General features: G+C 45.6%; 1 protein-coding gene across 2 annotated transcripts in view; it reads left to right on the top strand.

Moving 5' to 3' along the window:
• The window catches only part of MYOF (myoferlin), an 86,100-nt gene that overhangs the window by 17,500 nt on the left and 55,375 nt on the right, over positions 1–13,225 (top strand). For both annotated transcript variants that reach the window (XM_081006308.1, XM_081006310.1), the window contains exons 4-6: positions 3,746–3,854; positions 4,276–4,366; positions 12,982–13,142. In XM_081006308.1, the coding sequence (XP_080862434.1) occupies positions 3,746–3,854; positions 4,276–4,366; positions 12,982–13,142 (361 nt within the window). The remainder of the gene's footprint in view (positions 1–3,745; positions 3,855–4,275; positions 4,367–12,981; positions 13,143–13,225) is intronic.

Below are 13,225 nucleotides of genomic sequence, written 5' to 3'. Positions count from 1 at the left end.
AAATCCTGTGTGAATTGGCAAGGGGGGTCTCATAAAACAAACATTGCAAATGCCACTTACAAGCAGCACTTTGTGCTGAGGTTCACCCCCACTTCCTCAATTTGCTTTGACATAATTGTTCTATTGTTATCCCTAACAATTGTTCGATAATGCAACTATTTTGGTAGACCAAACCAACCAACCAACCAACAAACAAACTAAACAATAACCCAGTCTGTAGATAAATCAGTCCTGGCCATGCATCTTGTGGGATCATCCACATAACCTTGCCTAGTGAATGAAGTCACAGGGCAAAAGGAAAACAAACTGATTGGCAGGAAGGAAAATTGGTTAGAAGTTACTTGGCACGAAGGTTGCTTAAGTCCCATTAGTGTCCAACAAAATCAGTGGCAGCAAAGGGACAGATTGCAATGCATGTAATGTAAAATTCAGAATATGATCTGTAGGGACAATAGTACTCAACAAGGGAGGAGTTTGTTATTATCTGTGATGCCTAGAGAGAAGGATTATGCATGTTAGATAAGAACATTAAAGTAATCAATCCTTCAGTCATGAAAGCAATTTCCCTAAAGACAGCTGTTGAGACTTGGGCTGTGTACCCACCATACATTTAAAGCACATGACATGCCAAAGGAATGCTGGGAAGTCCAGTTTGTTAAGGGCACGGGAAATTATTGTTCTTAGAAGGGTGAACTACAGTTTCAGAAATTCCAGGAGGCGGGGAGAGTCACATGCTTTAAATGTGTGGTGTGCATGCAGCCTAATGGGCACAGATGCAACTTTGGAATGGGAAATGTTGTTGAAATGAATATTCTAAACACAGCTGCTCTTGGAGCCCTAAAGTGTGTGGTGGAAAAATGGGGATGGCTATAGTTATCTAGGAAGGCTCCTTTGTATGAGCTTTCTTTCTTTCTTTCTTTCTTTCTTTCTTTCTTTCTTTCTTTCTTTCAAAATATAGCCTTTAAGAAACACAATGTCCTTAGCTCTAAATTAACACTATAAAATAGAATGTGCAAGTGAGCTTCTGTTATGCAATTAGAGGCAATTTATAGATAAGCCCACACAAATGTATAATGCAAAACGAGTCAGCTGAATCCAGGGAGAACCCAAAACTCTTGCAAACTTTTTTCACAGCCTTGTGTACAGTAGTGTGATAAGAGCTGGCAGGAATGTGCATGTTCAAGGAGCTTCAAACAGACTTGTCCAAAAATGGAAACTGTGGCTCCTACCCTGAAAAAGAGGAAGTGAGATGCACAACAGGCTTCCGAAGCATACAGAAATAGATGGAAACCCAGAATAGAATTTCTCTCCCCAAGGCAACCATCCCGGTGAAGCCCTCACCCCCACTTAGGACCAGCTGAGATGCCCACTTTACTACACAAAGGAGGAGAAGCTGGAAGGGTAAAACTGGTCGCCATGCAACCTGGAACCTGCCTTTTCCACACACACCTCTCTGATGATCCTTGTGCTTGCTTTGTTGGAGAAATTGGCCAGTCTGAAGTCTTTGCTTTGTCACTTCTTCCTTCATGTGCCTCAGCAAGAGGATGATGTGGAGATCGAGAGCTGTGGGCCTGTAATTCTTCTTGTACAAATGCAGTGGTACAAATGCAGCTTGAAGTGATCCCCCTCCCCCCCCCGCCACCCAAATTAAAAGCAGTTGCCTATGTCACTTCTGTGTCTGAGAATACAAGCAGGCTTCTGTAAGGAAATGTCTTTAAACAAAGATAATGGAAATGAAGCTGTCTCATCTTGTTGACAGTGTGAGCAGCCACACCCTTGTACCTTATGACAGCCGTGTAAGAACAGATTTAGAGTCAGGATGGTTTTGAAATTTTCCAACTTTCGATACCATTTCCTCATAGTGTGAGGGACTGTCTAACCAAATTACACTTAAGAAATGAATTGAATGCCGCCTCCATTTTCAGTGACGTTTAAAATTATGGGGACAACAGTTTCAGCAATATATGAACTGCCGTCTTAATTTGCAACTGTTCATGCATTAGGGTTACAGCTCCATATGAATCCTGGTTTATTGTTTATTTGTTTATTGCTATAGCACCATCACTGGGTGTGGAGCTTTGCACAGTACAGTGGTATCTCGGGTTAAATACGCTTCAGGTTACAGACTCCGCTAACCCAGAAATAGTACCTCGGGTTAAGAACTTTGCTTCAGGATGAGAACAGAAATTGTGCAGCGGCAGCGCAGCGGCAGCAGGAGGCCCCATTAGCTAAAGTGGTGCTTTAGGTTAAGAACAGTTTCAGGTTAAGAACGGACCTCTGGAATGAATTAAGTACTTAACCCGAGGTACCACTGTACAAGAGGACAGGCCCCTGTCTCCAAGGAGCTTACAATATTATAATTCACCACAGGGAGAAAAGAGGGTAAGGGGAGGAGTAGTCTAGGAAAGAATAGGTATTGCCAGATTTACTCGAATCTAATGCGCACCTTAATTTTCACAACATAATTCGGCCAAAAAAGTGAGCATTAGATTCGAGTAAATACAGTATTTCAATTACATGTACATAAGTCACGCTTGCTGTAACAAACATTAAGTGGAAATTGTTGGGCAACATCCAGCTGTGACAGTCCAGTTGTGCAAATGAGACTTAGCCTTCCTCCCCTCTTCCATGCAACCCCCTGTGCTGCTCCAAAATCTGAAGCATTGGGGGACCCTTTAGAACAGATTAGGAGGGTACAGGGGCTACAAGAGGTGGAGGATGAGGAGGAGAGAGGAACTAGGTCTCATCTGCTGCCATGATGTTGGAGCACGGTCACTGTATTTCCCCCCCAGCTAAAATAATGTAGTATTTGCACATGGGGTAGGTAGGATTTTCATGTGGGGACTTACTCTTGCACAGTGAAAATACCATCAAACAGAAAATATATTATGTCAGCTTTGAGAGCTGATAACTGTTCTGGAGGTTGGGGACCCAGACCAAGATAGGAATGCCATTCCCCTCTTTTTCCAACACCTGGACAGCTGTTATTAAAAGGTGATCAGTGCTAAGGACCTTGGAAGCAAAAGAATAATTCTTTTGTACAGATAAAAGCTGCTAAACTCGGCCCAATATCTCTCAGCACCTTGTTAACATCTCATATGCATTTGAATACAAAACTAGAAACTTAACAAATTGTGATTATTTGGTTTTTTAAAAATAATATTTTTATTAGTTTTCAATTGCAACAATCCAATAAAAGCCTCATTATAACAATGCCAAATAATAATACAGTTAATAATACCAATCATTGAGATGCCAAATTATGCAATTTAAGTTACTCCCCGCGTGATAGAATTGATGGTTTGATTATTTACTTTATTTCTGCATTCTTATAAATTTATAAATCTTATAAATTCCAATTATGCTCCTGTCAAAATAACAATCCCTTATATCGCAACTGCAGTTTTAACAACTTCCCTTCGTATTGACACATTAAATGATTTATACACCTACAGGTGAAGCATTCAAACTCTCTCCTTGTTATTCCTGTATGTGGCAATTATTCTGTCCATCATGTTTCTTCCTGTCCTTGTGATATATTATGTCTATCGTAAATTGTGATTATTTGTTAATGCAATAAATTGTACCATATTCATTTACAACACCTAAACTTTTAGAACTGACTTGAGCCCTCCTGCCAAAAATGCTGGTTAAGAAATGGCAACTGATCAAAGAAAGGTTTTCTGTCCTTTTTGTAAAACTCTAATCATATCCCTGGGCAACGTCCTTCCCTCTTGTCTTCCAGGTTAATTGGCACAGCAACTGTATCCCTCAAAGAACTAGTAGGCACACAAAGCAGATCGCTTCCATTCAAGCTCGTTTCACTGCTGAATGAAAAGGGACTGGAAACCGGCGTGAGTGACCTCCTTACTTTTCGTAGTTGCATGTTTTACAGTATAATCTATTCCAACAGCATAGGAAACATTTTGGCAACATATATTTCATGGAAGCTGCATTGATCAATTTAAAAATTGCTATAGAGAGGGAAAGTGTGTTTGGAGGCAGGTGTTAAGGTGGGTAAGGAAAGTGCCATTTTGCACAGTTTTTTGGGCATTGGGTGCAATTTTATTTCCTATCCATTATGCACATTTGTTTCTGCAATCAAACAAGAGTTTGGGTTATGTTTCTTTTGAAGCACAATAAAATCTGAAAAGTGTTATTGTGACATGAAATTAGGGGCTGGCAGCCTAATAGGCTTTTGCCGATTCCTCTGCATGAACCTAAGTAGCTCTTTCGATCCTATATGTTTGTGATTTTTCTTTTCCTTTAATTTAGGCAACAATTGATTTGGTGGTGGGGTATGAGCCACCAGCTGGACCTCCGAATCCAAATGACCCAGGGGGAACAGATGCACAAGGCACTGAAGGTATTTCAGCTCCCCCCACCCCCCGAAGCCTTCCTCCTTTTCCGTTCCCTACAGGAATGTTGTTGTTTTTTAAGGTCACTAGATTTTTAGAGAGAGTTTCTAGCCAGACTGTTTCCTTTTTTAAAAAATGTATTTTTATTGAGGTTGAAAGGGACTTTACAATACATCATAAAGCTGGGAAGGGGGGAAATTAAGATAAAAACAACTGGTTGTAAAAGCCATTCCTCACCTTTATATACTATGGAATTTTTTTTTAAAAAAGAGCAGAGGTAAGGATCCTGTCAGGGAACTGCGATCGGCTCAGGGGCGAGAGGGGAAAAGTCGGATGGATTACAGAGAGCCCCCAAAGATCGTGGGAAGCAGCACCTCCTCAGCGGAGGAGAGTAACCACATCTCCAGTGGAGAGGAGCTTCAGGGCTCGGAGGAGGCGAGGCGGTGCCAGGACACCTTGCCTGGGCAAAGCGGGGAGGAGAGAGGTCCTCCATTACCCACGCCCTCCCTGCGCAGTAGGCTTCCGTACCGAGAGGGGAGGGTCAAGAAACTACTCTGCTGGGGAAGGTTTAAGGACCGCCCACTCACAGATTCTGCCAGTGAATGAGCCAGCCATGGGAGAGTGGTGCTCTGCGCAGAGAAAGTTTATTTTGGCATCAAAAGCAAGGCTTCACAGCCGAGCAGGGAGGCATTTGCCTACTTGCTCTCGAGCAACCCCTTGGTACCCTAACAGATCCCATAAGATTAAGAAATAACTCCTACATATTCTAAATACCAACAGAGTTCAATAGTCAGCTAAGAACATTAGGTAAATAATCTCCTTCTTACAAGCACACAGCAAGACAACAAGCCTCCAGAAGGAAAACCAAGCAGCCAGGGGATGAGGTTCTTATGGAGAATTGATATAACTTGGGCTCACAGATTACCTGTCCTCTTCCTTCTCCTTCCCTGGGGCAGATCCTTCTGCTTTTAAACTGACCAGGGATTCCCATCTCATCTGAACTCTGCAGGACACGCCATGGCCATAAACCACAGTTCAGACCCTTTCCAACAACCCTGCTTATTGAGCATTCAGGATGATTTGCTTGCACAAAGCTTACACAGAAGTTAGGGCTCTTCCAGACTTACCTTTGCTCTGTATTTCTAGGCACAGGCCTGGGTGAACTAACCGTAATTCGGAGTAACCAGGCTGTGTGCACATTATTGTTTACTCTGGATCCACTGTGCTCCCACCACTGGCTCTCAAATCGGTGTACACAGGCGTTACCCATGATGCAGAGTCATCCTGCGGTTTCTTGAGAAATACTGCTGTCTGAAGCATTTGCCCTCAAGCCAGAGCTTCAACCTGATGTGCATCAGGTGGAGACATCTGCCCGCCCTCTCTGGTGTGTTCGGCAACATGCAAATGTGGCTTGAAGCACAGCAGGGAGGGAAAGACCTTGTTGCACTTTAAGCCAGTTATGTGTACGTAGCCTAAATATAACTGGAACTCTGGTTAGTGGAAGTATAACCTACCTCCTTGTGGCTGTGCCATAAGATGGGCTGGTAAAGGTGTAAGAGGCCATAAAGTTAACATTGCATCCAAATGGGGCCGATAGAAAACAAATAAAACAGCCTATCTATTCTATGATAGTCCTTCAGAGCCAAACGAGACAGGTTATGATAGGTGCAGACACATATTTTTTTTAGTTGGGCTCCACCCAGCCACCGGCACATTTTCTTAGCTCAACCCAGCTCAGCTGGCTGAGGAGAAAATTGCTTGTGGGGATGGACTGTGGGAGGTGAGCTACCTGGGACACTTGCAAACCAATTTTTATCCTTTCCAATTACTTTCTCTGGTATTTTAGAGGAGTTCAGCTTCCCCCCATTTTCTTTCTTCCTTCGAAGTGATGCTTTTTTTCCTGGAAGCAAATGTTTCCCCCCCGAAAAGTTGCCGTTATTGTACCTCAAGTTAAGTTTCAAAGGTCCATATTGTAAATCCCCAGCATCAGGGCTGGCCCACCCATGAGGCAAGGTGACAAATCCAGCTTGCAAGGAACACCTTGCCTGATGTTGTGATGCCAGCTGCGACTGCCACATGCTCCTTGGAACTACCACCTCCTTGACAGCCTCCCCATGCTGCCTCCACAGCGGCCTCTTGGCAAATAGGAGGCACTGCTGGTCTGTTCCCACCCCTAGGAAGGAAATGGCAGACTCTGCCCTCTGGGGTTTCTTAGGCTCTGCATCCAACAAGCATGATTCAGAGTGGGCCTCTTTCCCCCTATGATGACCTTTAATTCACAGTTCAACCGTTGGGTAAGGTTTATTATATTCCCTCCCTTGCTCCCTATGTAGAACTTTGCTCACCCCCTTGTACCCTGGAAGGAGGCGGCACTCCTTAAATAGCTCAGTCAGTAGAGCACGAGACTCTTAATCTCAGGTTTGTGGGTTCAAGTCCCACATTGGGCAAAACATTCCTGCATTGCAGGGGATTGGACTAGATGACTCTCAGGGTCCTTTTCAATACAGTTCTGTTTCTAACCATTTTGTGGCTTGCCTCAGGTGCCAAAATGCCTTGAGCTGGCCCCATCCCAAATTCTATGTTAACTCTTCTAATTCAGAGTTATGACACACTCCACTTCACTAAACGTTTAAGGTGTCACCTTGCTTATCTCTATAAATCAAACTCATGCCTGAAGCTCTCTGTTTCAGTAGTTATTGCCGAAGATAGTCACTGTTATGATTTAAAGCCTCTCCCAAATGCTAGCTTTTTATGTCTTGAAAACCAATTTGTTAGTTTACAGAAAGCCTCTTGTATTGTCATAGGTTGTATGGCCTTGACTCCCAGGTGAGAAAGGAGGATCTTGCTAGTTAAAAATATATACTTAGAGGCCAGGGTGTAACCTTTCCCCAAGCTACAGAAACTTGTTCTTCCAGTTTTCATCAAGTAGCGTCACCTTTAAACTTTAAATTGTATTGTGGAAAGTGAATCTGCTAGGCTCTTGTGTTTTCCCCAGGAACGGAACATGCTGGAAGGTAGGAACTGGCCTAAACAAGAGAAATGTTTCATTAACTTCTCTTAAATCAGAAAAGCACTCATGCAAAATGTGCTTTGTGACACAGAAGGAGGTATTGCTTTCAGATGTCTGCTTGAAAATAAGAGTTTACTTTTGCAAGGTATTTTTGCAAAACAACATGCAACCCCTCATCTATACTTTGAAGTGGTACAGCCTACAGATAATTTAATCACACAATTAACTATTGTTATTATTATTAGGAAGTTCTGAGGCAGCTGTTTGTATCTTGTATACATAAGCAGATAGGGGGTTTTTTAATTAGCAATTTGGTTTCTGATCAGTAAAGTATGTGAAGATGAAATCTACTTTGAAAGAGAAAAATAGTATGAATAAACAATATGAGTTCCCGAGAAAGTCTTACTAAATTTATTCAAAACCTTCTGTTTAGGGATCATGAGTAAATACGTTATGGGAGACGCCCTTTGTGGGTTAATTATTTGTGGTTAAGTTTTGTAATTCAGAATTTCTGAGGATTTGCCACATTTTATTACACCATTGTGAATGTCACAGTTTCAGTTCCTGGTTGAAGATGGATGCACAATATCATATTTACCTGGAAGAGAGGATCTATATTTTAGATATTTATTCAGCTTATACACCGCCCTATACCCGGAGGTCTCAGGGCGGTTCACAAACAAGACCACAACATATAAAATCAAACCAAAAACAATAACCCAATAATCCCCACCCCCCAAAAAGAACCACATTCTAAAAGGATGTTGGATGTAAATAAGATTAACCAAAGGCCTGGTTAAAAAGGAACGTTTTTGCCTGGCACCTATAGGTGTATAATGAAGGTGCCAGGTGAACTTCCCTGGGGAGAGCATTCCATAGATGGGGAGCCACTGCAAAGAAGGCCCATTCTCGTGTTGCCGCCCTCCAGACGTCTTGAGCAGGAGGCACATGAAGGAGGGCCTCGGAAGTTTATCTCAGGGTACAGGGTTCATATGGGAAGAGGCGGTCCTTGAGGTATTGCGGTCCTGAGCCGTTTAAGGCTTTATAGGTTAAAACCAGGATCCTGAAGTAAATTCTATTTCTGTGTTGCAGCCCAGCATATTCCAAATAAAATGGTTTCACATGGAGTAGCGCAATATTATGGTAGTGCAAATTATGCAATTGTCATTCATATCCTATGCAGAGTCAGATTAGACCAGTGGTTTTCAACCAGTGTGCCGTGGCACTCTGGGGTGTGGTCAGGGGTGCCATGGGCAATGCTGGCCTCTGTCTCTCTTTCATTCCCTTCCTTCCTCTAATGCCCTCTCACATCTCTGCCTCCCAAAGGCTTGCACAGCTGTTTGTTGCAGCAGCCCTGGCTACAAGCTCCCCAGGTGAATGGTGCCTCTGGATCTGGCCAGGGGGTGCTGGTTGCCAGGAGCTGAGGCAGCTCAGAGACCAGGGGTTGCTGCAGCGGCTGCTTGGAGAACTCCCAAGGAGAGGGGAGAGGAGCAGAGGCTGGGGGAACACTCCACAAGGGAGGGTGAAATATACTCAGAGTCGAGAGTGGATTTCATGCTCTTTACTCAGCTCATAGTGGTGAGGAGGGAATGAAAGTCCCCTCAAAGTATCTGCTTTATATACATTATTTACACAATGGGCTGCATGTGATTGGCTAATTCCGGAATTCTCCTGTAGGCCAATCAGGTTGTGGATTCACTTCTATCTGGAGCTGGATTGGTTGGCTCCTGCCGACCAATCATATTGCTGCATTGTTCTAGGACCAATCAGACTGCTGTATTCTGAATCCTATTGTTCTAGGACCAATCAGACTGCTGCATTTTGGATCCTATTATTCTAGGACCAATCAGACTGCTGCAGTTTGGATCCTATTCAACTCAGTACATAACACCCCTCCCCTCTAAGTTCCAGTCCTGCCCGGGAGGTCGCATTCATAGTCCTCAAGGTACGCTGGCGGCCTACGTGTGCGTTGCGGTCTGGGGTGTTCCCTGGTCCGGGGTTCAGGTTCTAGCTCGTGTTCCAAGGATGCTGGCTGTGATGGGGCCGTTCAGTCGTGGTTCTGGTTCCAGTGTTCTTGCGGCCTCGTGGGTCCTCTCTGTATTTACTGATTCTGCCTCTCCTGCTGGCCCCTCCTGTTCTATGGGTCTCACTGCCCCAGTGTTCCCTTGGGACTCCTCTGACCTGTCCTCCTCCTGGTTTTCTCCCAGGAATTGTCGCCATATCTGGTCGCAGTGGCGGCGCCAGCATTGCCCCCCATCCGTTAGCACCCCGTACGACACGGGGCCAGTGACCCTGGTGACTGGCGGGTACCCATGCTGGGCCTGCCCCAAAGTTCTTTGCGTACACTGGGTCCTGGGCCACGAAGGTCCGGGGGTTCCTGCCTTCCCCCACCACTACCTCATCCTGAGCTCTATCGGGGTGAAGGTGGTCCAATCTGATTGCAAGGCGCCGACCCATTAGTAGTTCAGCGGGGCTCCGGCCAGTCGTTGAGCTGGGGGTGCTGTGCTGTGCTAGAAGGAATGTGGCAAGGCGGTACTCCCAATCCCCTTGCGTCATGTGGCAGAGGGTGTCCTTGGTGGTCCGCACCATGCGTTCTGCTTGGCCATTGGTGGCAGGGTGGAATGGCGCCCACCCCCATTGTGGGGACCTTACGTTTCTGGAAGTCCCGGAGGGTGAATGGGGTCGGCCTGAGTTTGGGACCCCCAGTAGGACACAGCTTCCTTAAGGTCCTTGCCGAGATTATGGATAGAGTTGAACCCGTGTCAAGCTCCATGCGGCACGGGGCCCCCTCTATCTGTACCTCTACATAAATTTTCTCTATGTTGGGGTGGGGCAACTGGTATACCTGGAAGTCTGTGAGCTCCATCGAGTTGCCTTGGTGCGTTGGGCCCCGGGACCTGGGGCTCTTGGATCGGTCATCTGATGCCTGGCGTCGGGTGGGCCAAGCCCGACACACCCAAGCGATGTGTCCCAATTTTCCGCACTGCCTGCACTCTGCGTTGCGGAAACGGCTGGTCCTCCTCTCGTGACTCTCCCCGCAGCTTGCGCAGTTCCCTCCTTCTCGTCGAGGCAGCTGTGGTCTGTGCGCTGCTTGAGTGCGCTGCTGTACTCGGTGCACCTCCTCCCTGTCAGATCCTGAGTTGTCGGTGAGGTCTTCGTGGTGGACCCTTGGTTGGGGCGACAGGCTCGGCTGTGCCTCTTGCGTCGACCTCTCGGCAGCTTCTGTTACCAGGGCCTCCTCCAGGGCGACCTGGAACGTTAGGTCCTTCTTAGCGTAGAGGCGTCGTTGCAGCTTCTCATCCTTCAGGCCACCGACGAGGCGGTCACGAAGCATGTTCTCCAGCTCTGAGAAGTTGCAGAACCGGGCGGCTTGGCGGAGAGAGGTCACAAACCCAGTTATGGTTTTCCCAGGGGCTTGCCGCTTTGCGTAGAAGGCATTTCGACGAGCCACCACTGAGGGCTGTGGTGAAAAGTGCCCCTTCAGCCGTTCCATTATTGTTTTGTATGGAACAGTAGCGACGTCTTCAGGCGCAAGGAGAGCCCGGGTGATTTCAAACGTCTCCTCTCAGCAGATGCTGAAGAATATCGCCCTCTTCTTGGCATCTTCTTTGTCGGTGACCCCTTTGGCTTCTAGGAGGAAGGTGAAACGGGAGGCATAGGCTTCCCAGTCTCCGGATGCTGGGTTGAACGGCGAGAAGCTGCTGTCGGTTGCCATTCTGAGTTCCTTGGGTCCCGGAGCTGAAGCCTGGATACATGGTGCGAGGCAGCGGTGCGGCAGGTGGCAGTGCTGCGGTGCTGTGTGTGGCGGTCAGCTCAGCGGGATCCCATCCTCGTCGCCAGTGAAATATACTCAGAGTCGAGAGTGGATTTCATGCTCTTTATTCAGCTCATAGTGGTGAGGAGGGAATGAAAGTCCCCTCAAAGTATCTGCTTTATATGCACAATGGGCTGCACGTGATTGGCTAATTCCGGAATTCTCCTGTAGGCCAATCAGGTTGTGGATTCATTTCTATCTGAAGCTGGATTGGGTGGCTCCTGCCGACTAATCATATTGCTGCATTGTTCTAGGACCAATCAGACTGCTGTATTCTGAATCCTTTTGTTCTAGGACCAATCAGACTGCTGCATTTTGGATCCTATTGTTCTAGGACCAATCAGACTGCTGCAGTTTGGATCCTATTCAACTAAGTACATAACAGGGGGTGTTCGAAAAAGGGTGAGAGGCTGCCAACTTGGCAGGCAAGGAGTGACGTAACTGGGCCCCTGAGCCCCACAGGGGTCCCGCAGAAAGAATGTAGTTGCTCAAGGGAACCGTGGACTCAAAAAGGTTGAAAACCTCTGGATTAGAGAGTTATAACATGCCCCTTGTGAGGCTGCCTTTGGACTCAAAAAGGTTGAAAACCTCTGGATTAGAGAGTTATAACATGCCCCTTGTGAGGCTGCCTTTGATGACAATGTGGGAACGAAACTTGGGTCAAATGCAGTTGACAGATTGCTAAATGGAGCATACAAACAGGAACATATCACTCTGATACTTTTTTTCATCTTCCCTGGTCGCCTGTTTGTTTCCATTCTGATTCAAAGTGCTGCTTTTGACCTTTACAGGCCTAAATTGCCAGAGAGTTGGATATTTTATGAACCTCCTATTTGACTCTCTATCTCAGCGGAACATCAAATGCCCTGCTCTTCTAGCCCACCATGACCAGAGCTATTTAGGTGCATGCAAAAGTGACGTGGAAATTATAAAAAACAAAGAAAAACTTTTCTAAAGGAGGTATAATATGTGAAGACACGGCTATTCCAACAACGCTTTGGGTCTTATGCCTACTGATAATGATTTTTAATTAACTTAATAATTTTATTCATATGCCACTTTTACACCCTCCTCCCCCCCCCAAAAAAAAACCTTCTCAGCCTCAGAGTGGCTTTTACAACAAAGAAAACAGGAAAGCATTTCAAAATCAAAGTGCAAAAGCAATTTCATAATAACATAGCAAAACAACACAATAGCAAATATAATAACATACGAGAAACAACATTTCAATACTATAAATGTAGCAAGTTTACATTAGCAATTCTCAGCATCAAAAAAAAGCAAGGGAGCTGGACAGTTCCACCTTGGTCCTAGAAATAGCCCTCCATGATGTTGCTCAGAGTCTCTCTCCTGCAGGAACTTCTTAAAAGGCTTCCAAAGGCAATGGGGGGGGGGGGATAGCTGGAAACAACCCTCCCATTATGTTGCTCGTTTTAGTTTGAACTGTTGTGAAATGTGTATTTTATCCTAATGTTCGGTATTATTCCCCCCTCCCCGGTAGCCCGTATAACATTTTATATTATGCAATGTTTTTGTTATGGTTTTGGTTTTCGGACTGATGCTTTTTTCTTTAGCTGTGAACTGCCTTGAATATCCTCGTATAGAAAAGTTGGTTATAATAGATAAATGAGGTCACTGCCTAATTGCACCTTCAAGCAGCATACGCTCAATTGTATTTAGGTAAAGTCGTGGTCACGCTGTGTAGTTGCAGGCGTAGGAATGAGCACACCAGTCCTTGTTGTTTTTGCTTATGTTCATCTTGTTTCTCCAGTCACCGCACTGATTTATATCTTTGGCAGATGGCGAAGAAGACGGAGGTGATGAGGAGTCGCCTGACGGTGGAGCTGGTCCCGTTCCCCAGGGCGGTCCACGTGGCACCCGCGAAACTCAGCTTGCTCGTCGAATTGCCAAAGGAAAGCAAAACCGGAGGCTGCTTTCTAACAAGCCTCAAGACTTCCAGGTTGTAGAGTTGATAAGTCATATGCATTGCAAGACCTAATATGCCAGATTTCAGGATGACCTCAGGCTGCAGTCCTGTGCACA

This window comes from Podarcis pityusensis (genome assembly GCF_964106645.2).
Source record: "Podarcis pityusensis genome assembly, chromosome: 5".
NCBI lineage: Eukaryota > Metazoa > Chordata > Lepidosauria > Squamata > Lacertidae > Podarcis > Podarcis pityusensis.
This window is presented reverse-complemented; position numbering and strand designations above follow the sequence as displayed.